Source organism: Dermacentor andersoni, chromosome 2, assembly GCF_023375885.2.
Source record: "Dermacentor andersoni chromosome 2, qqDerAnde1_hic_scaffold, whole genome shotgun sequence".
In the NCBI taxonomy this organism is placed as follows: domain Eukaryota; kingdom Metazoa; phylum Arthropoda; class Arachnida; order Ixodida; family Ixodidae; genus Dermacentor; species Dermacentor andersoni.
The window spans coordinates 152,627,623-152,652,200 of NC_092815.1; the positions used below are offsets into that span (position 1 = coordinate 152,627,623).

Below are 24,578 nucleotides of genomic sequence, written 5' to 3' on the forward strand. Positions count from 1 at the left end.
AATGCAAAGGCATTAAAACTTGACGTTGCTTTAAGGAGGCGTAAGACCTAATACGCTTTCTGGCTCCAGTGGTTTTAGGGAAGTAGAACCCGCTCTATTGAAATAGCAAGCCCGTTAGTTCCTGTAAGCCGAACATTCTAACAAGATGTGTGCAATGACTTCTAACAGACTACAGTCATCACAACCAAGATTAACGGTCTCTCCAAGACAAGATGGCAACGAACCACACTGAAGCCCCGTATCCTTTTTATTTTATTTTTTCAGTGACAGAAAACAGTGTTTTGTCAAAGTAAAAGAAGACTGCACTCAAAGAAAGAAAACATAACAACACACTGAAGAACTTGTCCTCTCCTCTTTCCCAAACGCCAAGAACACGTGGTATAGTTTGTTTTCTGACCACGCTTGTCGCAACGCTGGGCCACAGTGACCGCACAGAGCCAAATCAACGGCCGAGAGCGAGGGACGGCCCGCATTGCGTGACGAGTCCTAGTCGACCTTGACGACTCCGTAAATCTTGTGGACGAACAAGAAACAAGAAATGAATCCCACCATTCCTGCGAGGAGAAACAAACGTACAAAGGCACCTTCACTTTAAAAGCGGCATAGTTACATCAGGATTCACAACTACTATTAAGAGTACAGCCATTAGCTTTCTTGGTGACCGCACATCACGAAGCCCCCGACATAAGGTCACTTCGAATTCGTGAATAATGACTGGATAATCTTAAGGAATAACTCAAAAGACGACTCAAATTTATTGACGTTATACTGATACCGTCAACAAATTCACACTTTTCTTTAGCCAAGACAGCATATATCGGAGCGCTTTGCGAAGAACATGGCGCGCAGAGGACGTCGATATAGTTTGCCTTTCTGAACAATTTTGCAACCAGGTTGGCAAGGAAAGTTTCCGTGCCGTTTCCTCCAGACGAAGGCCGGCGTGCTCAGCATCAGCTCGGTATCAATCAGCAGCGCCGCACTGAGCCGCCGGAGTCCCTAGTTCTTGCTGCAATCCTTAGTTTTTTGCTTCGAAACGTGATCGTAGTTGACTGTAAAATATGCATTACCTCGCGTACACCTCATGCGAATACCTAACACTTTTTCTTGCACGCTTACTGTAGTAATTCTTGTTTCTCACGTGTACATTCTTGCTTCCACGTTGGTGCTCAGCCCGGAGCTTGTACGGCTACGGTGGCAAATAGCAGTCAACAATGCAGTCTGCCTGGAATAAGGCCGGCACGTCGGTGATGAATCGTCACTATAATAACAACCGGGATATAGGACCCCGCACTTCGGAACGGTGTGAGAAATCGCTCGTGCAACTTCGCCGTCCATGGTGCACATTAGTCGCTCAGATTGCCATACATGCAGCTGCGAAGTTTTTTTTCCCCGTTGAGGAAGGTGTGCACTCACCGGTGAGCAGGAAGAAGAGGAAGACGATGATGAAGGTGTATCCAAAGTAGAGCAAGGTGGACGCGGTGTCCGTGATGCTCAGGCGCTTGAAGTAGTAGACGCAGTAGAAGAACAGGTACAGCGCCGAGCTGCCGCTCGACAGGAACGAACGCCACCACCAGCGGTAGTCCTGCGCATGCACACGCACACTTCAGGCCGAACCGTCTAACGAAGAGCGAGTGTAGACTGCATTCACTCCGCATGCTTGTAGCTGACTCGCGTGCCAAAACTTGGCAGGCACTCAAAACTGCCCCACAGTGTCCCAGTTAGCAGTCGTCCCACGGCCCAAGTACCCGTCCTAACAAATGACTATAATGGCGTCGTAATCCAGCATATATTGAGACGTGGTCGCTTCAGTGTTGTAACAATGACATTTCTTTCCTCGGCACCCGCCGCGGTCGACCAGTGGCCGTGGCGTTGCGCGGTTAAGCTCCGGGTCGCAGGGTTCGAGCCCAGCGGTCGCTTTTCGATGGGAGTGAGACTGCCACTTCGTGTCCCAGCTGATGTACCCAGTGAGGTTTCGTGATTTCCGGATGGCACGGGGAAATGCAACAGGTCACACAAGAAGGCTATTGCTGACACTGACGATCACCTGCGATGGTGCCTGCCACAATTTTCATTTTTGTTTTCTTTCTCGGAGAATGGTGTCGTTGGTCAATACATTCCTAGCTAGACGTAGCGCTAGTCGAAGAGCAACGTCCCTTGAATAGAGCTTGTACAAAAGAAGCAAAGAAAAACGAACACTGTATTTCTCTGTCTTTAGTAAAATTTCTACCTTCACCACTGTTATTTTTAACACCTCCAACCAACTAGTCCAAATATGCACCTTGCGCATCCTTAACAGCCGCTGACAACGAAAAGCAGCTTTTGCCTCACAGCGGAGCGATGAATGGCCTGTGGCTGTATTCTCGGGTAATTAACCTTCGAAGATATTATGCCGGGTGCTTATTAATTGGCTAAGCCATGGACCGTATTTGTAGCACTCTAGAGTCGAGCGTCTCGCCAGAAATTAAGTCGCAAGATGGCGCAGGTTCACTGACCGACCAGATGGGAGCTCCTAAACTGATTTCGCCATACCTGGTGTTGACGAACGACTATCAAGCAACCATCAATATTACAATACAAAAACGACGTAGACCCATCGTATATTCGTCTGTCCTTTTTTATACTCAAGTCGTACATAGGTCTGAAACATCTTTGATATATCCAATGGAAACAATGGTTTTAAAATCTTTCAAAGATATAAAATTTTACTCACTACATTATACTGCACCATCCGCTTCGTACATTATCCGCTGCAATAGCTTTTCAGCTGGATTCATCTGGCAAACAAGGGACTCGTATGGGTCCCAAAACGTAGATTGACACTATTTTATTTTTAATTTGCCTGTTCATGCTTTATTTCTATTATGTCCCGCCCTCGCCAGACGGCTTTCCGTCAAGCTCTGAACTATCACTGCTTTCTTTTTTCCATGACTTTCGGCCTCTTATCGTAGGTGTCACTCAACTAGTAGCTCTACTCGATTACAACATGCCTTGAGTCCACGACGAATGCAGTAGGACTCAAACAGAGCTCGCATGCGGGCTACACAAAACACAATATAAGCCGTGGGGGAAGAAGTATGGTACCATGTTTCGTAAGGCACTCTTTGCCTTACAAAACGCTTGTTAATGAGATCTCATATATTATTATCGTTGATTATGTATGGCGATCTGCCACTGATACACTATGCTGTATCGAGTTTCTAGCATGTGTTTTTTTTCTCGCGTGTTTGTTTCTTTGGAATTGTGCGCAAAACTGTGCTATCTGCTGCTAGGTGAATGATGAGTAGGACCAGTCGAGCTGCTGTGGATGCAGTTTTCTTTCCGCCCGCCTTTTCACAATTTATACAAACTCTGTACATTTATTGTGTCAAATGCATACCACCTAACCTAACCTAACGTCGCGAAAGGAGGAGTGAAAGGTCACGCTTTATTAACGAAGTGAGTTGTGCTAGTTCGTGTTGACGCAATTGATGTAGCGTAGTTACTAGCGCGAACACAGCTAGCTTGTGGGGGGGGACATGGGACAGGGCGGGTCGCTAGACTTCAACTGACAGAATTTTATTCGGATAACATGCAGAGACCACCTGATGCTCAAATAAATGCGCAGACAAACGCATAGACAAAAGTGCCACAAAGGAGATAACCAAGAGAGCAGCGAAGCGGACAGCCGCCCACAACGTGTCATTACAAATCATTGATAACAAGGCTCTTCTCAAGGTACAACACTTCTTTATGAGTGAGTGCCAGAGATGTACGGTACGCTTACGCATTCGGCACCAGTACTTAGATGCCAAACCTTCTTGCATGTTATCCGAATAAAATTCTGTCAGTTGAAGTCTAGCGCCCTTTCCTGTCCCAACTTTTTTCCTTAGCTTTGTTCGCGCTGGTAACTATGGCGCAGCAGTCGCACTACATGTCGGCCCGTTTGACAAATAACCTAAAGTAACCTAAAGAGGAATAGTCATATCATAAGAAGCCAACAAACACTGACACCAAGGACAACACAGGGGAAATTATTTGTTCTTAATGAATGAAATGAAGAAACGAGAAATTAATGGAAATTAAAGTGGATGAAAAAACAAGTTGCCGCAGGTGGGAACCGAACCCACAACCTTTGCATTTTGCGTGCGATGCTCTACCAATTTAGCTACAGCAGCGCCATTTCCCCATCGACTTTCTTGGGTATTTATGTGCCGTAGTAGAACCCTGGGAGTGTTAGCCAGTGCCACCACTCACAGACCTTGGCGGCGGACGTGGAACGTCCTTTTTGCCGCAGGCGTCACGAGAACGTGATCTCTTTGGGTGAAGGCAACTGATCAATAAGCCCACACATGCTACCTGAAGGCATCAATGTTGCCGGATTCGAGACCCTCGTTATGTAATATTCGAGAAGAAAGGGGGTTAACCGAGGGGCCCGATTTTTAATAGCCATATCATAAGAAGCCAACAAACACTGACACCAAGGACAACATAGGGGAAATTACTTGTGCTTAATGAATGAAATGAAGAAGAGGTTGTGGGTTCGGTTCCTACCTGCGGCAACTTGTTTTTTTTATCCACTCTAACTTCCATTAATTTCTCGTTTCTTCATTTCATTCATTAAGCACAAGTAATTTCCCCTATGTTGTCCTTGGTGTCAGTGTTTGTTGGCCTCTTATGATATGACTATTAAAAATCGGGCCCCTCGGTTAACCCCCTTTCTTCTCGTCTAAAGAGGAATAGTATGTTAAACTGTGTTAATAAATTACATGTTCATGCCGAATGTGCCACTCCCACCGCAAATGGAGGAGCAGTACATTATATAAGATTACACACATTGCATAGGAAGACACTAAATACAGTTGTACGCAGCGCACATACGTTCATGATAAACATTTAATTTACCCGCTTCCCGAAAGCTTCCCTGCACACAGATTCAAAGATGTGCGTTGGACCTGCATTTCTTGTATTTTTTTTTAAAGAAATTCCACCATTCATAACCTTGTCGTTATACACGACGCCAGCAAATTGTCCTGTGCTAAACGCTGCGATAAACGCGAATTGGTCCAGCACTGTGGGACGACTTTAGTATCTAAATAAAATGCGGCAAGTTCGAATACGAGTGCTTCCCCGACCATCATATACTTACTAAATGTGATACGTTTCACCTGCGCACAAACGTGTGGTAGAGTTTCCGCACTTCTAAAAATGCGCGTGCCAGTATGTCTTCAGTGTCCGGATTATGTGTCCTTGAGAGCGAACACTGCTCCGGATTATGTCTCCTTGAGAGCGAACACTGCTGGTGACTTACCTCATTGCAGAGGTGGAAGTAGCAGAGCAGCACCGTGGTCTCGGAACAGGTGATGATGAGGATGATGAATACCAGGAAAAGAAGGCCGAACATGTAGTACATCTGGCTGGACCTGGAGAGGCACGAGTCGTATGTGTACATATACAAGATATGATGGAGAACACACGTGGTCAACAACTGGAATGCAACGAACCGCTGCTAGCACCAGTGACAATAGCGTCGGCGATACGGCTGCGTCAACTAGGCCGGTTACGTATCCCAAACACGCGAAAATTTTCGGTGACCTCCGTTCGAAAAAAACAAAAACAAAGAAGGCCAATTACGTCGTAGCCCCCCCCCCCCCCCCAACGCATCGGACATCGGATCTAAACGTGCAGTGGTTACATACTAGCGACACGGTCCCTTTGTTCACCGAAATATAGGGTTATGTGGTGAAGTAGCGATGAAGGTTACTTCTTGCTGTTGCAGGGCAACGTGGAAGGTGCGCGCGAATATTCGAAGCATTGCAACAACGAGTCGTATATCGTCCTACTTCCCTCGGCCTCAAAGTCAAATAGTCGCCATTCTCAAACTAGAATAGTTCTCGAATACTTCCCATCTTCATCTGTGTGCGATCAAATATAAAGCTGAAGCATTAAACGTGGAACTGAAGCAGAAATGCGGCAACTAAAAAGACGCCGGACTCGAATATTTATATTTGGAAATAAAACTTACGTTCCTCTTCTATCACGGCCACGAATATTGAGAAGTTACGTAATGGAACATGCTGTGGTCCCTCAGGGAACCGTGTTTTTTTTTTTTTTTTCAGCGAGGCTGTTAGCCTTTGGTTGGTCGGCATTTCTCGTAACAGCGTCCGTCAGCTAAAATGTAGGCCTATCCCGGTGGCACTGCAGGGCCAGGAGCAGTGGTGCATGCCCCCCTTAAGACAGAGGCTTCAAGCAGTCAGCAAAGTGAAGCGAACAGCGCATAGATTCTTTGGAATCGCGCACACGAGAAACTCAACAGCATTTTCAACAGTTTCAACAAAGTTTCATCAAAGAGCAAGCACAAAATAATCATCTGAACCATATAATTGATGATAAGGCGCTCCTGATAACAATGAGAAACACGTAGCGGTCCCCGCATACGTTTCCCCGTAGAGATTACTGTTGCGCAAACTGCCGCGGCGACGGCAGCTTGCTCGTCTCTAGCTTTTCCTGTATAATATTAACAGCCTAGCAACTGATTTCAACGTTGTTTCAGCACCGCTACGGGCGGCGGCGTGCCGTCAATATTACCATTGCTCCCATTACTACCATTACTCTAAAGCAATAAAGCGTTCCAAACCTCGTTCAGCAGTTGTAGTGGTCGTTTTCAACAGCTCTGCTGACCGGGATGGCGAGTCAATTTTTTTCTTCGGGTGTACCACTGTATGCTACACATGGGTATTCTTTTCGGTGTAACGCTCGATACGCTTCGTTGCCACGTTATTTGGCAAAGCTGTCGCGTCATCTGCAGCGATCATTCCAACTACAGCAATAGCCTGCTCTTTTCGCTCTGCCGTTGTCGCAGATGACCCGCATTTTCGCTTTGGACTTTCTGCACAGATGTTATTTGGCCCCAAAAGACTGCCTCTATAAGCTTAATTCTAATAACTTATTGGCTAATTGGCCTAGTTGCTGATTCGTTTTAGTAAGTGAAACACAGAAATGAAGCCATAAGGGCGTAAACAGGACGAATAAGAGCGCTCCATTGGTTCCAACAAGTTCCATTACAGTAGTACGAAGGAAACACTGTAATCCGTAAACACAGGGACGACTCCAACCATATTTAGTTTCCTAATAAATTACTAGAGGCAACTATGGTGACACCACCCTTTAGCTACCATAAGAATGATGCTTGGTACTTGGATCTATTTCACATTCGTGCTTCTGGCTTCAAGCGATCTTCAGACGTTATCTATTTGCGCTCATAGTTTCTTTCAAAAGCAAGGATTCTGCGCACATGAGTATTCATAGCGGCTTGTTGCGCTTATATACAATATTTTGTTTAAAATAGTTAGTCTGCCAAGTCTCAAAAGCCGCTTTAAGCCATTCCCACGAAGGCTGAGCTTGCAGCTTTCCTAAACACTTGTGCCCACGAGTACATTTTGCCAGAAACTCTATGGGCAGCCGTCACTTGTAGCCTGCTGAAAACTTTGAAGGTCGTGGTGTGGGATTTGCGTCGTAACCGCTAACCACGAGGTGACCACTTCGTCAGCTCATGTGCTATACTTAAAGGCTGTCCAATGGAAAAATCCCACAGTAACCAGCCCTGCAGCTTTGATAAGGTTGCGTTATTACTATATACTACTCATTCATATTCGGTTAAGCCGAAGTGAAATTCGGTCGCAGTTGACCTCGTTGTGCAGCCGCAGTGCTCGTCCACAGACGACAGTATTGCCAGCCACGTCTCGCAAGTACTCTTCCACAAGGTCCAAGGCCGCTGTTTTAAAGCCATGCCCACGACAGCGAGGGTCACGCACTTACCAGATAGAGTTGAGGATGAAGAAGAGCTGGATGAAGATGCAGCCAAACGGCAGGACGCCGCCCATGAAAATGGCCGGAAAGGGATCCGTGAAAAGGCTGCGCGCCGGAATCTGCCTCGGGATCTGGTTTGTCCGCACGGGATACTCGATGGCCTGGCGAGGTGCAAGCAAGCGATAAGCGCGCATACACGAAATAAATAGAAGGCATGCCTGTATGAATTAATGAACCAATTATTCAATTCATCAATGAAACCTTATTCCACTTTTTGTAAAGGGGAAAGAGACGGCGGGCGAAAAGATACATCGTTGTAGCTTGAGTGTACCTGCGGTCCGCACAGTAAGCATGGCACGACAACGTGCTATCAAACACGAGATGGCAGTTTAAATCGTAAATGAATGAAGATATACTAATAATAAAACAATGGCAAAAAGAAAAATTTGCACATAAACTGCGAAATATGTACGCTAACATTTGATATGACCCCACGATCAAAACGCATTGTGCATTTACAAAGTGATGCCTAACTTGGATACTTGTTATCTAAGCATGCATGGGATTTACTTGTGCAGTGTTTGTTCAAGAGAACTGGCATCAGAAACTAAAATTTATTTATTTATTTATTTATTTATTTATTTATTTATTTATTTATTTATTTTACTGTTTTCTCAAGAATAACTGGTTAGGTAAAGAGGGACTAACTATTTCTCTGCATTTCTTGTCAAAACAAGTTTTTGCTTTATACGCTTTGGTCTAGCAACAAATGAAATATAAGCAGCCACTACAGGCAGGGGCGTAGTCCCAGCCTGTATCGGCTGCTTATATTCAATTTGCAATGGTAAGAATCTATTTAATCCGACGTGGTTGCTCAGTGGCTATGGCGTTGGGCTGCTGAGCCCGAGGTCGCGGGATCGAATCCATGCCACGACGGCCGCATTTCGATGGGAACGAAATGCGAAAACAACCGCGTACTTAGATTTAGGTGCACGTTAAAGAACCCCAGGTGGTCAAAATTTCCGGAGTCCCCCGCTACGGCGTGCCTCATAATCAGAAAGTGGCTTTGGCACGTAAAATCCCACAATTTATTTTAAGAATCTATTTGAGTGGCTTGGCGACAGACAGTGAGCCTCTCGCGGTCTTCAATGCCAACTTGGCGTGAAAAACGTTCGAAAAAAGAATCACCATCAAAAGCAGCATGGGCGTGCAGCAGCTGTAATGATGCTCTCTCTCTCTCTCTCTCTCTCTCTCTCTCTCTCACTCTTTGAGAAAACAAGATTTGTTTTTCAGAATTGTCTGAAAAATTCAGACTATTTCAGCACGGTTATTATATGTGTTAACCACCTTAAACCTTATCATCCCGGCCACGGCGGCCGCGTTTCGATGAGTACGAAATGCGAAAACACTTGTGTACTTAGATTTAGACGCACGTTAAAGAACCCCAGATGGTCCTAGTTTCCAGAGTCCACCTCTACGGCGTGCCTCATACTCACGTCTTGATTTTGGCATATAAAACCGCATAATTTATTTATTTATTTTTAAATCTCATCAGTTTGCGCGTTTCTTGCCATGGATCTGCACTACTTTTCGAGCTTCAATTACTAGTAACATCAGGCGCAAATCTTTTTTCTTGGAATTACCGAGTATGTGATCGGGACACTAGTCCTCACAAAATGTCCCCATTCTTGATCTTGACACCTCTGAGTTAACTATATATAAATAAAACAATACATTTTTCCCATTTGTCGGCAATATTAACTTAAATGAAAAGCGGCCATGATCCCTCTAGCTGCCTTGGGTCCCAAGAGCCTGTAACGTAAGAAATTGGCCAGAGAGACTTAAAGCGCCCACCTTGCGCTTGAAGCCGAAGTAGCCGCCCACGAAGCAGAGCGGCAGCGAGATGCCGAACCACAGCGCGAGCAGCGCGATCAAGGTCGTGAAGGGGATGGCGGCAGAGCTCTCCTTGGCCCAGAGCAGAAGGTTCAGAACGAAAAACACGGAGAACACGACGCCAGGACACACCAGCGCCGTCAGCAACATGTTCAGCCTCCACCGATACTCGCCGAATGCTGCGACAGATGAAGGCACCATCGTCAACATAAAGCCGGCCCTGCAAAACTTTTTCAGCTCGCTAACTCTAATCTTTAGGCAATGCTTTCATGAATGACTGAGTCAAATATTAATTTTCTCATATGCGCGTTGGGGAACCTGCAACTTCGCTCAAAAGAGTGCCTGCACTTCCCTTCAGCCCCTTCGAATCCTCTCCAGTTTTCGCGAAGCTTGAGTTGTTCCTACACTTATTGAGTGACGTCTTCGATTGGCTCTTCCCGGCGCGGGGGCATGCGTGTGAATCGGCAACCATAGACACTGTGTAGCCGCCAAAAAGCAGTGACGAACACAATCCTCACCAGAACGCTCAACCGCCGCATCAGTGTCACGCCTTGGCGGAATTATGGGATCGAATTTCAGCAAATGACATCTTGGAACTTCTTCAGGTAACGCGTGTAAATACTATCAGTCTGTAAACAAAGAGAAGACTCTTTGAGGTTCTAGAAATTCCAGGGTAGAAGGGCGAATACAATGCACAAAGCGCGAAGGCTTCGGTAACGTGATGTTTTGAAGGCGTTTTGACAGGGCAGCGGTGGCCTGTAGTAATCATAGCGAGATCATCGGAGGCCGTGGACGAGAGGCCAAGGATGGCGTCGGCCGATGGTACGGTGGTCGCTTGAGGTCTAAAAGGCCATGTACGGCGTCCCGTTGGCGGCGAAATGGTTGGCATAGCGGCAGGAAATCGATTCATACACTAATGGTTAATGGCAAAATTCCTATGACCGAATGAGGTTCAAGCAGCGCTTCGGGCAGGACCAAAAGCGAAAGAATATTATAATAAGATGGTTGCGCTCTCTGGTTTATTTATTTTTATTTATTTATTTATTTATTTATTTATTTATTTATTTATTTATTTATTTATTTATTTATTTATTATACCTCAAAGGTCCCTGGACAGGACATTACATGAGGGGTGGGCACATTGAAAAAACGGCGTGTCAGGTTAGGTTATGTGACTTGAAAGATGGTCTTCGATGGCAGCTTTGAAACGAGAAATGTCAGTGATGAGGGCGATGCCAGAAGGAAGGGTATTTCATTCACGGGCTGTGTATTGAAAAAAAGAACGTTGATACGTAGTGGAATGGGCGTGAGGTAGATACACAGCATAAGGATGTGTGTGGCGGGAAAAACGATGGGCTGGAATGGTGACCTGGTTACCTGTGGGCTGTAAATGAAAGAACCTAAAAAATAAAAGAAGACGAGCACTTTTGCGGCGGGAGGTGAGCGAGGGAAGACACAACCTGGGTTTTAAGGCTAAAGCACTTGTGGAATAGGAGTAGTCAGAAAGAATGAATCTGGCCGCTCGGTTCTGAACCGATTCAATGGTATTAATCATAATAACCTGATGGTTGTTATAAATAGCACAAGCATATTCTAGTTTAGTTCGAATTAAGGTTTTATGTGCTAGTAGTTTGACTGAAGGAGGTGCTGATGACAAGTCACGTCGTAGATAACCTAGTAATCGGTTGCAGGAATTAGTTTACTGATATATATAATGGGTCCAAGATAAGTCACTAGATATATGCACTCCTAGGTATTTAAATGTTTCACACTGTGTTAAAGTGCAGTTGTTAAGGGAGTAGGGCGGTACTACATAATTACGACGTCGATGAAAGCACACGTGAGAACACTTACTGACATTGAGGGACATGTACCATTTCCTGCACCATGCCTGGATTTAGAGGAGGTCTTCCTGAAGAGCGGAGCAGTCTAAAGCATTTGTTATTTGTCGGTATAAAACACAATCGTCCGCGAAAAGGCGTATGTTGGATGATAAGTGGAAGGTCATTAATATATATGAGAAAGAGGAGAGGCCCAAGGACAGAGCCTTGGGGCACACCGGATAGAACGGGAGATAGGATTGAGGAGATAGAGTTAGCGGAAACAAACTGAAGGCGCTCGGTTAGAAATTCACGGATCCAATTAAAGATGTCTGGGTTAAGACTAAGGTGCGAGAGTTTATGCTAAGGTGTGACTAAGGTGTGAGAGTTTGTGCGGATAATGATAACTGTGGTGCCAATGACGGCCTTCGAGATCTGGAGCCACAACCGATTGATTTTGGAAGCCAGACCAATGTGGAGGCCTGGCCAACCCTCTAACGCAGCACAAACTAAATGTAAATAAGGCCACTAAGGCGAAGCAGCTTTAAAATCCGACTGCCGATGTCTCCACTCAAGACATTTCCTTCGAAGATTTTCTGTAACATCTATATACGGTTTCAACACGTAAATTTGTCACATAAGATGCGAAAAAAATCCCGTGAGGAACTGTTCACGGCTGGCACTTTTTATAACTGTCACAGAACCGATATTAGGCATTACAATCTTTACTTTAAGAGCGTTTCCTGTTGGGCTAGTTGGCACACGGCATTTAGAAAGAAAATAATTTGCATTCAGCGTTATCGCCGCAAATGTAGAAGTTGTTCTTACTCTTGTACATGACCGCCGATACGTATCCAGCCGGAGTCCCTAGGCACACGAACAGCACCTGCGAGGAAACAAGCACTGCTCATACGCATCAGGCCGGCGCATCGCAGCTTGCAGTCGAAGCTGCTTAAATTCACATCGGTGCGAGCGACATCGCAAGCATCACATCGGTGTAACCACGCGGAGAAAATGCAAACAGCACCTTGGTGTAAGCGTGTTACTGATACAACGAAAGCCCCATAACAAAGCCTCTAACGCTGGTGTCGGGATCATGTGAAGCTATGTCTGCATGGTGAGAATTCTTATACTGCACAATTGATTCTCGTCGAAAAATCTAATGAAACCAATTATTCTCGCATGAAGAAGGTTGGCACAAGTCACTACGGACAGCATCAAGTCAGTAGTCAGAAGAAAAAACACCGTCGACGTATGTAGTAATCGTTCTCTGCTCTTTGACCGAGCACAACGCGGTATGTGGCCACTAGCCGTGCTGCTGGCGTCTAACATGACACATTTACGCTGTCTAAGTATCTATATTGAGAGCGAGACTCTGTGAAGCTATGTTTCGACACCAACGCGCAGATAGCATCTCGACTTAGTCAATACACCAGACAATAACTATATAGATATCAGTTCAGCATAAGCGCTTCTAAGCGCTTCATTTTCGAGGTTCTCTTCTTTTTTTTTTTTTTTTGTAAGACGTTGATTCTTAGAAAGAATGAAGGTCAGAGTCATATTTATTGACTTCCTCGGCGACGACTCAGCACTGGTACGTGATAGTGACGTCATGGAAATTAAGTGTTCTCCCGCGTTAGATCATTCTGGTCCTACAATTGTTCTCGAAATCATGGTAGCTTTCAGTGCAACAAACACAAGCAGGAATGAGACAGAGGAAGCACATAGGCAGACAGTTGCACGGTTAAACGCAAGAAGAAGTTTGTGGCCGGGTGGCGTGAAATGACTTGTTTCTTTGACGTTCGGGCAACTGGTCGCTGCATACACGAACGTATAGGGTAGCGTAACTATATAATATGCATACCTGTGCTGTCCAGTCACCTCAGCATTCGCGTGCGTGATTGTAAAGCCTTGCCTTCAGGCAACAATGGCCCTTTTTGTTGTCGTTGTTGTTGTGTAATTTACTAAGGCAGCTCAACTGGTTCTTTTTTTCTCTCTGCAGTCTCTCTTACGCATCTCGTTACAGCGAGAAACACTCACCATGGCGCAAGTCATCAGGGCCCCACGGTTAGCCGGCGACAGAAAGCCAAAGCAGGCGAACACTGCGCAAGGTTAGAGAGCGTAAGGAAAAGAATGTCGCAGCTGTTCGTGGCTGAAAATCCTCGCCTGTAACCGAGATCTGTGTTGGTGATTAGACATTGCGACGGCGTGACCGTCGCTGCCGCGACATTGACAACAATTACAGTCGTCGAAAGCAAGGTATACAGCGCAGTGCACTGTTAGGCCTCATTCACACAGCCATCAAACATTGCGTCGCGTCACTGTCACGTCGAAAATAACGTACAGCAGGCGTTACGGAGCAGCTAGTGCACGAATAGGCGAACGGCGGTGGTGACGTCGACAGCAGCATAAGTCTCTGCTATCATATAGGAGCCTGCGAAGCCGGACTAACTCAATGAGCAATTCGGCGTTGAAACGTCCTTTGGCGTTGTTCATTTCGCACATTTCAGCACCACCGAAACGCACGGCTCAGTACTCGATCTGCCACACGCGGAACGCAGGTGTAAACAAAGCAGCAGCCGCTGCTGTTGCCAGCTTCAGCTTTGTAAAATGGCTGTATTTATTGACGGCTTCTTTATTTCTCATTGGTACATTTTGTAGGCGTGGATCTCCGTCATCGTGCTGGTGGCGGAAACCTAGAGCACCGTTCTACGTCGCCGGCGACCCGTTTTCGAGGAGAAAACGACTCGGGACACCCTCTCCCCTGACGAGAACCGATGCTGCGATGGTGACGCCACGGAACGTTTGACGGCTGTGTAAACAAGGCTTCAAAGGAACCATTCTTTAGTGCGGTTCTCCATTTTCCGTCACTCTAGCTGCAGGTTCCGGTTGAAGCTATAGGTCAGTACACTACACAGGTGTGTAGAAAGATGACAGCGCCACGAACCACAAGCCCTCTGCTACACAGCTGGCGGCCGGATTGTGCACACGCCAGTGGGGGATATTTCGCACACGCTCTATACTCACCTGCGTCCTTTAACAGCGGATGGCACAGTACATGATTCAACAACGCTGGTCAATCAGCCGCATCAAGCCCGTTAATTTAGCACATTCGGAGATGCCAAAGTCATGCGCAAGAGGTTCCTGCAGTTAACCGGGGAAGTGGTTTAAAGGGATGCTCCGAAGCAGTTTTCGGTCACCCTAATTGCTCTAGATAAATTCTCAGCATTTCAGAAAACACAGAGCAAGAAACTATAAAAATTCACGAACAAAAAGCCTAGTTATCGCCCAGAGAAATATACAAGCAAACTGAGCGTTGCCCTCCACTTCGAGTTTTCGCGGCTTTAAGGTGCGCATTTCTCTTTCCCGTGGCTTCGTGTGGTACCACCCAATAGCGGCAAGGCATTAGTGGAAGTCGGCGTGCCACAGTTGCCAAGCCTGCTCAGCCTGTTGACGGCGTTCCACTGCGTCCCCACGGCCTCCGCGAACGTCTGCGATCGGTCTAAACTCGGAGACCATGGCGCCACTTTTACGGTTCAAACAGCTTCCGCGAGGCAGCCATTGCACGCCACAGCGCTCGGCATGTGATGCGTCGTTCCCGCAGTTGCGACATCTCGTCCGCTGCTCAGCGGTACTCAAAATGGCTGTGAAACGTAATGCCAAATAGCTTTTTCTTTTCCCGGTACTCGCAATACTGCGCGAACGTAAATCGCGCACTACATTTCTAGCCAATGATCATAGCGGCACTCTCTTTCGACACGTCCTGTCTACGAAGTACACGAAATCGCCGCATCGGGGCAATGCAATCGGTGCCTCTCTGCGAGCTGGCGTGAGCGCGCACAATGTCGGAGGCCGTGGGGCGTGTCTCCACCGGTCGGTCAGGTTCGGTTGCTTACGCCGGCGGCGCTTTGCCAACGATGGTCGTGAGGCGCCTTCATAGACACGCCTACGCTCGAGCGTGTCTACGAACGAAGGCTCCCTAGATGGTCCCGACGACACTCACGCAGCGTGATGAAGGTCATGAAGAAGATCTGAACGCCGCTGCCCACGAACACCGAGAGGAGCATGCTGTTGCCCGGCGTACGGAACACATCTCCGTGCACCAGCTTCCAGCCGGTCTCCTCCTGGGCCTCCTCCTGCACGACCGGGAGAGGTTATAGAGGGTCCATACATGAGAGGTGGCTGAGGGCGAAGCATGGGTCCGTGATGCGAGCCAATCGAATGGCGCTCAGGAGGAAAAGAAGCGTACACAAAGCAAAACTTCAACGCATGCATTCCGGCCAGGTGAAAACGGAGGAATCCCCACAACGGCTCCTTAATTAACCGCCACCACCTTAGGCCACCACATCGCGTCTATAGACCGGTCCAGCCTTTTATCGTGGCCACTTGCAACGGCCTTTTCGATATGCCAACCTCGCTTTTAAATTCATGGCAAGCTTGTCAACTAGATTCTCATGCTTATAACAAAGCTTGGCTAGACAGCGCCCCAGACTCCTTCAAGAATAGTCTGTTTATTGTGTACATGCTGCTTCGTACCACAAGCGAGTCAAATCAGTGCGAACACGTTATATAAAAGTACAAAAGGAAAACAATGGCGCTACAACAAACAAGCCAAAGCAATATAGTAGGTGAAAACATGGCAATAACAACGCTATTGGAATGTGATAAAGAGGGTTCAGTAAAGTGATTTCGTGCAACTACTGTCCGTGGAAGAAGGAGAAAATTTTACATTGGTTTTCGCAGCGTGATTATTATAGATGTCTTGATGTGGTGAAACACCTGAAACCAACAGTTTGGCCTGTGAGACGGATTAATATCACCAAGTTGACATCATTTGGTTAGAACTGTTTTGATTCGGCAGGAATTGTGAGTCTATACTTCTGCCCGAGATATCGTACCCTATATGTGCACCAAAATACATGTAGCATAGTGCTGGCGTTCCAACTATGATATTTTTTTTCGCAATAGGTCCTAATTGCGCACTGCCTGAAGAGAAGCAGCGTGTAACAATAAATACGGTTTTGGCTTTCCATAATATGAGATACACTGCACTGATAAGTTACCGTGAGAGAGCGTCTGTGCACCTGTTGCGTCCTATATCGCCGACTAACACGGCGGATACCGCCGGTTGCCCCGATTCTGCAAAAGCATAACAGCGCCAAGGCGACCCGTTTTGTTCCGAATTCCTCTTTGCTCCTTGTTCTATGTCCTTACAGCAATACACAAATGGTAAAATCGGCCATCGCTTAGTCTCTTCACACACTGAAGGCAATGCATTAGTGACGCTTCGCTATTCACGTGATCAGCCGCTTATTTTGACACTGCCAAGCCTGACAAGAGATGCCACTGAGCCTCGAAAGTGTTTCGATTTATACTTACTAGATAGCGTCACAACATTAACTAGCTTTGGTTCATCATAATCGTGATGCGTAGGCGATGCGAAACGCTACGATGGCCCAATTTCTTATTGTATCGTTAATTATACTCATACGCTAAAGCACAGTAGGCGATGACGGTATACTAAAACCACGGCAGCACGATCAAAACGCCCAATGTAGTACTCTCTGATCGAGCCCCCGGCCATGCTAAAAATTTCATTCATCAGCGCCAACAACACCAGGATGTCTACAGTAGTTCTGTGAAGAGGTGGCGCATGTGTTGACCTCATATCATGTAGCATGGTAAAGAATTGCGTAACACGTAAAGTTGAGACACTCTAATGTACTTCCAGCACGTTCAGGAATCGTCGGGCTGGTAACAGCAGCGGTTGCCGCTGGAGGCTGGAACGGAAGCTCATGAACCACGCAGCAGCGCACGGGTGACAGGAGGGGCTACCAGAGGGCGCTGCTTCCTTTTCTTCTTGCAACTGTTCATGAAGACCGGGTCGTCTGTGTCATCGTTCTTGTTCTTCTTGTTCTTAATGTAGGCGTCACGAAAGCGTCCACGGCTACATCGGAACGACGGTCCGCGGTAGATGACAATGCCTGGACAATTGCCCACTTTCGTTCGACTTTGATTGTGGTTGCCAGCGTGGACATGTCTGGCGGTTGCGGGATTTGCCGCTGTATATACGGGGGATGGGAAATAGTTCTGCTTGTCCACGAGCCTTTTGGTCGAAAAGGTTAGTGTCGTCACGTATGGCTGGGTCGACGTTGGGATGTTTTCTGCGGAGTAGTGGCTTCTTTGCGCTCTTTGGCCATCCCTGGCCCTTGCGCCGAAAAAAACCCTATACATCATCATCATAAAAACCCTATACTACACCATCATCATCACGGAGTAGCGTCGCTCGCGTGCGTCGATCTCAAAGACCGACGAGGCCGCAAGTTGCGGTCTTTTTCAATTGTTACGTAACCATCCGTGTGGCGGCTGTTGTGCTAGCTGGAGCATGTTTTGTCGCCGAAGACGAACCCTTTAGAAGGCCTCGACGCTGTCAGTAAATTGCACACGAGTTCTGCGGTTCCGAACGCCGCTTCACCGGTGGGGGTAAGTCTCCTCGCTGAGTGAGCGATGGCGATTTCTTCAGCTGTGGTTGTGAAGCCAGCGGTTCATTTCGATGCTTTTTTATTTTATCTCCTTGCTCGAGGCTCGGCGCCTTGCGCGTGACCCGCTCATGCCGCTCGGGAGACGTCGTCTGGAGTTACAGGATGTCTTGTCGCTTGCGCATTCGGTCGGAAGCCTTGATGTCGCTGCTTCGTGCAATTATTGAACAGTCGTATCGCCTCTTTCTCGAAGGTTGAAACATTTTTCTATTATGCTTCGTTTTTCGAGCCGTTCGAATTTATCCCCAATTCTGGTGGTGATGTGTGGGGCGCATGTCAGCAATCGCTTTGTACAGGGTACAAAGTACCTTGGGTACAGCGCCAGCTCAGGGTGAGCTGACGCTGTATTTTCGCCTCAATTTGAAGCTTCGGTAGACATACCCGCTGCGTCGGCACTCTGCCGTCTGCACTGACATTCGCGTGCTCACCGGATGAACCGCCTGGACGAGATGGTTCGTCCTTATACTTTGTGGGGGGCTTCGCATATGGCTGTCAGTCAGTGGGTATAGAGATCCAAGAATGGTGCAAAAGTTCAAAGCGACGCGAACCCGGCTGATCTCGTGGTGCTGTAGGGCCCCGATGAATTTCGCTTCGTATTCGTCGTCGACCACGAACTTTTTGATCTTGGCGTTCACTACAGCAAGGCAATGGCATTTGTCTTCCAGGTCGATGAGAAATATCGAAGCCTATCAACTTGTAAGTCGATAGGCTTCGGTTCTGTTGCTAGCAAGACCTCGGCAGCGATTGCTCCTCCAGCGACAACTCGAATGACGCCGCGGTGACGGCGTATAGTCGGTCCATGATATGTTGCACTCTCCTTCCCGGGAGTCATGGCAACCTATGTAAAGAGCGATGCGACTGCACGTGCGTCGGCACAGCTTGGCTCGGTGCGAGTGATTTATTAGAAGCCCCGTGTGGGCGATGATAGCGCGCGTCTTCTTTTGTTCTCAACAGTAAGCTGAGAATTTAAGTGAGCATTGCCCTTTGTAATGTTGTTAAAACAAATACACTTTCCGGAAAAATAAGCAGGGATTTTTACACTTCCTTTTACCTTAATCAGTTGCCTGAATGAACGTTTTTTTTTTTTTTTAAGCCTGTGAAGCCACTGCCTGAAGGAATGTTTTAAGTCTGTGAAGCTGTTTACATATGCTATTATTTATGCCCGCATAAATCTTTGTTTTTCGCCACGCCTTATCTAGGTTCTCTAACGACCAGCCAATGTATGTTATTGCTTCTTCACTTTCTTTCTCGACAATTGTTCCTTTTTTTTTTACGTGTGTAATCTTGCGTAATGTTTTAGCAGTATTCTACGTTTCTCTTTATTGTCTTTGCACTTCATGTGCAGACACTGCAGTGACTGCCGTGCCCAGCCCAAAAGTGGTTTACGCGTACAAGGGCACATATTTAAGTATGCATTCAATAGAAATAAAATATGCTAGAAACTTGTAAAAAACAATTTATTTCAATAATATTGGTAGGCTGAAACACCGCCAGTAAAATACAAGTTTTAGTTTGTATTCATGCAATGTTACTGCAAAAATGCAGCGTTCCTGAGGAAAAATGATTAGTGCGGTACAACTTACCGGTGACAGTTATAGGACGCATTTTCGTAAGTAAAATACCACGTATTAGATGCAGAGGTGCTCGTCAAAAATAATTTATTAGGAAAACTGTGTTCACAAAGAACATCAGACAAGTTCCGGAATGTTAGCGTACCCGGCTCGGGATAACAGGGCGTCTCAATAATTTCGTTCTATACTTGTGGCCCTTGATTTCAACGAATATCTCTTGAAAAATAAGTTGGCTCATGTAAGATTTAAGAAAAGGCTTTTTTTTTATTTCTCACGCAGACTACTTCTGAAGCAGGAATGGTCTTTTCTGATCTAGAGCGATAAGGCAAGACGAGATTTCCAAAGCACCTTATACTATACCACTATATTGTCAAGCGCGTTTATAAATATCACACGTTATTTTGTCGTTGCCAAGATGTTTGGCAGCGGTACGTGATTGCAGTTTCATATACTTTATACGACGTGGAGTTGTATCTAAGCAGTCTAATTTACATCCATACATTTTGATGCACGGATACATCCGACATACCTGAGCTGGTTGCACACGGGCCTCTGCAAGCACTTTAGCGGTTACCTCAGGCAGCCGCTTCGTAAATGGAGCCCCCATTGACGCCATGACGGCGTTCATCGCTCAAGAGACCCACGGAGTACAACCTACTGCGGCTACGGCAAGAACGCCTTTCAATATTCATGGTGGCGCTGCTGTTAAATGAGCACTGACAATATCCTTCCGACATCACTTTTGTTCGCGTTAAATGAAAGTCCCACCGTAGAAAACATATTGGCAAGCGTGAGAACGCCTTAAATATTTCACTCTTGTTGCTCGTTTCTACGAACCAGTTTCCGGTTTCAGCAGCCACAAGGTAAAAGCGTCGTCACGATGCATCATGGCTCGCCTCGTGATTGCCGCGGCCGCCATACGAGGGTGCAGCCAGAAGTGCGCAGCAATTATTATTATTATTATTATTATTATTATTATTATTATTATTATTATTATTATTATTATTATTATTATTATTATTATTATTATTATTGTTGTTATTAAAGTAATAATAATAATCATGATCATCATCACCACACCTATCATTATGGCTGCAGGTCATTATGTCAGGAAATTTCGCTCTGTGTCATTGCGGCACTATAATGTCCATGACACCAGGCTGCCGGGATTTAGAGATAATAATATCAAGACATAACGTTCTCAAATGTTCAAACTTGCCAAGCGTGATCCTCTAACGTGCGATAAAGCGTGCGACAGTGTTTATGCAACCTCAAAAACATCTTTCAGCAGTCTGAAATGTGCACTGACGTGATAATATTGGCCTTAGGCGCCCCAGCGACCGCGCAAATTCTACAGGCACAAGAACAAGCCAGCGCGCAATATCGCAGTACCACCGCAGTGCCTAAGATCCACTCGTACGTGCGGTCACGATTTCAGTGGGCTACACTTTCTTTGAAACTAAAGCTAGGCAAATCCTTTCCCACTGCAACAAGCAAGCACATGTTGGAAAACTTGTTCTTGGCCTAATTGTGGATTGCTGTAAGACATGTTTACCGCTTGAGGCGGCGTGCCTCTCACCGGCTGCTGGGAAAACTACTGCCTATAACAGGCAGCACGCTCTGAGTTCCGGTACGCCCGCTCGGAACTCACAGCCGCCAGAGCCGGCCTCGCTGTGTCGGAGGAAGAAAAGAAAGTCGCAGTTTCGCCCGAAAGACGAAGCATCGATTGCGATAGGAAGTTATTAGACAGCTATACGGAGTAAGGATAGTAGTTTTAACGGCCGTACATGCTTGTAGACATTGGCTTACTAACCTAATTAACAAGCATGGTGTCAGCGCGCACAACAAGCAAACATTAAGATATCACACTCGATGACCGCGGACACGCTTTCAAAACGCTGGCGTTTGACAGCGTTTTGAAGCGCGGAAGCAGCTGCGAGCGAAGTGACCTTCGTGCTGTCTATCGCTTCGAGCCAAACTGAGCGGCGAGAACACAGCACGCATAAAGGTATGAGCCGTTGGCGCATCTAGGCTCTGCCCCTGACGCAGATTGCTTTCAACATACGGTCCGCGCGAACGCGCGCGGCTGCGCAAGACGCAATTACTCCCGTATGCAAAGCCGCCCCTTTCCCTCCCTTCCCCCCAGAGGCTTGCGCGCTACTGAAGACGGCGCGCTTCCTACCCGCTTTTCCCCATTTGCGCGCGTGATATTAAGCCGCGATTGTCGGCTCCCCTCGCACGCTTTCACTCGCACATTCAGCATACGGCACGCAGCAACGGTGTTATCGCCCTTGGACTTTATACGGAACATCACGGCGATGCCGACGGCTTAAATGCGCCTGGAGCGTCTATACAATTGCAAAAAAAATCCTCGGCCATTCACAGTATCCGTGTATCTCTTGAGGACCACGGCCGAGTCCGGGAACCCACCCAGGCGCCCTACGGGGCTCGAACTCACGAGCCGGTCTCAGGCTATGCTCATAACCAGGCTGGAAAGACACAGACGCCAAAACTTTTTTTTCCACTTCCTCACGCGAGGCCAGGCTAGTATTGACATCTGGGAACTCCGAGCGCGCGCACCGGAGCTCGGACCACCCCGGCCACGCCAAGGGCAGCAGTTCTGACACCAGCCGACGAAACACAAACAAGAGCAAAAAAACGACGACACGTTGTTTTGCTCCTGTTTGCGGTTCGCCTTTTTTTTTTTTTCAGGGATAAGCTTGCATGCTCAAGCCGCGCCGCAGAAATGCGCATTACAGGAAGCGAGCGAATCGCGGAAGGTGGCTGCTCACCCCGGAGACAGACTCGTTGTAGCGCGCGATGTCCCTGTGCAGAGTGCGCAGCAGGATCATGCCCACCATGCCGGTGAGGAACAGCACAATGACCACGCTGTTCACGATGCTGAGAGGCAAAACAGGTGAACCGGTGAAAGTCTGTCGCCACGTGACATTTGATAATGCATCCTTTTTTTCTTATTATTATTTCCTTTTTACGCCGATAGTCGTTATTGAGTTCTCTAATGGGCCAATGGAGAACTCAATAACTAATGGGCGTGTGTGCAATATGATTGTCCAGGTGGCCATACTTATTTATTTTGTTAGTTATCTTTACATACTCTAGCCCTACCATAAGAAGCCAAGCAAATAATTGAAGCAATTAACACGGGGCAATGGAACACGAGCAATTTTAAAAAAAATTGTACAGGTTAAATAAACTACGTGTTCGAAAAGTACCCCCCTGTGTCGTTCAAAAACATTTCACGGCGAGGTACAAACTGTGCCTTACAGTGAATTCCAAGGTTCTATTGTGCGTTGTGAAAAAAAGGCTCATCGAATTGGCAAACGTGTCAAACAAAGACATTCGAACGTCTAAAACGTGACAACTATGATTACACCTTTCTTTTTTGCCAATTATGGTGTGACTGCAGTAACAAAAGCCAGACACGCAGTTTTTTGACATAGAAAAATTTTAGAGATTCGGTGTTATAACCAAAAAAGAGTATTTAACGGTTAATGCATTGCAGTGTCCGTGTCGGTGAAAAGAATGCCACTGTAGCTATGGCAGATGAAATGAACAGATTTTCTTTGTATAGATTAAAGTTATTTCGCGCTGTTTGTATAGGTACCAAGAGGCGGATGCGCATTAAACAACGGGGCGAATTAATATGTTATACAAAAACAGCTTAGTATTGCGTAAGGCTTCAGTAAAAGTACGCCGCAAATAACCTATTTTAAGTACCTTCCTGTCCGCATGTACACTATGGTAGACAAGGACAATCAATATCGGACACAGTTTAAAAATGAGAAAGCAAAACTTAACGACTGCAGAATTTCATTGCAGTGCAATGCGTGCCTGCCGAGAGCGCAGCAAAATAAATGGTCACCTCACATCTTTTTTTTTTTTCTGTCATCACCTAGCAAACTACCATTTGATACGTTGATACATTGATACGGCTAGCTTAACTGCTGCAGCCATTCTTCTTCTTTTTTTTTTTTTGCAACATCTTTGTACTATCAATTTCGAACTTCCTTGACACGCATTGCAGAGCACCCTGCTGTGTCAGCTTCGCGCACCCACCTGAACCAGTGGATGTCGGCCTGGGGCATCGACTCGAGGATGTAGTCCCACCGAGATGACCAACGGATGCGGTCGTTCCTCTGCAAGTCAAGATGCAAAATATCCGGAAATGTTTAAACCTTTCACTGGCGGGTTTTTTGCATCGGGTCGTGTAGAAATGGAAAAAAAAAAACACGGATTGCGGCAAATGCACTCTTGCTGTGATCCTCGCATTCCTATCTGGCAAAAGGAATACCATAAGGAACGTGGCGGGACAGAAACGCGAAAATGTATACTGGTACGTCTCTGACGCTCAAAGGGTTGACGCCCTGAAAACGAAGACGCGGCCATCGTGAGACGGGTCCTGCCATAATTTTTGGTCCTCGTGATTTGTTACCATACTCGGAAAAGTAATAGCGCCTATTTCTGTCAGTACAATTGTCGATTCTTTGGTATATTGTTCTTTAATTTGAAAACTATAATTCGCGCGGTCTATTACAAATATTTTATTTATTTAAAATACCTTACAGGCCCATTTAAGGGCATTTGGTAAGGGGGACACAAAGTAAGTGTTTCAACAGGAGTAAACAATATAAACATCAATACAGGCTTTCACAAGATAAGTAAAGCAGTAGAGGAGTAGGCAATATAAATATTGTGGGCATTTATAAGCTATACATTCTCATCTGTACATGATCATCATCATGTGGGGTTCATATGGGGGTCTTCTTCATCGCTTGTGGGGCTCGCTCTTGTGCGATCCGTGCTTTGGGCGTGGTCGGTTCACCGCATCTCCGACGCGTAATAAACGTCGTGATAACTGCTGCATCACAAGTGGTGGAGTGTGCTTTACGGTCCTCCGTCCTCTGACTCCCCGCTGAACCTCCTGGAGCTTCGATCAGGTCGCCGATTGT

At 46.5% G+C, this 24,578-nt stretch overlaps 1 protein-coding gene across 1 annotated transcript in view; it reads right to left on the bottom strand.

Annotated features, from left to right (window-relative positions):
* Positions 1-234: 234 nt before the first annotated feature.
* Positions 235-24,578, bottom strand: part of LOC126540580 (transmembrane 9 superfamily member 2-like) — an 83,886-nt gene continuing 59,542 nt past the window's right edge. Inside the window, exons 8-17 of the mRNA XM_050187419.3 lie at positions 23,686-23,765; positions 22,401-22,509; positions 15,502-15,634; positions 13,539-13,600; positions 12,327-12,384; positions 9,640-9,857; positions 7,795-7,946; positions 5,288-5,399; positions 1,414-1,582; positions 235-554 (exon numbers count right to left, since the gene is read on the bottom strand). Coding sequence (XP_050043376.1) covers positions 487-554; positions 1,414-1,582; positions 5,288-5,399; positions 7,795-7,946; positions 9,640-9,857; positions 12,327-12,384; positions 13,539-13,600; positions 15,502-15,634; positions 22,401-22,509; positions 23,686-23,765 — 1,161 coding nt within the window. The 3' untranslated portion in view covers positions 235-486. The remainder of the gene's footprint in view (positions 555-1,413; positions 1,583-5,287; positions 5,400-7,794; positions 7,947-9,639; positions 9,858-12,326; positions 12,385-13,538; positions 13,601-15,501; positions 15,635-22,400; positions 22,510-23,685; positions 23,766-24,578) is intronic.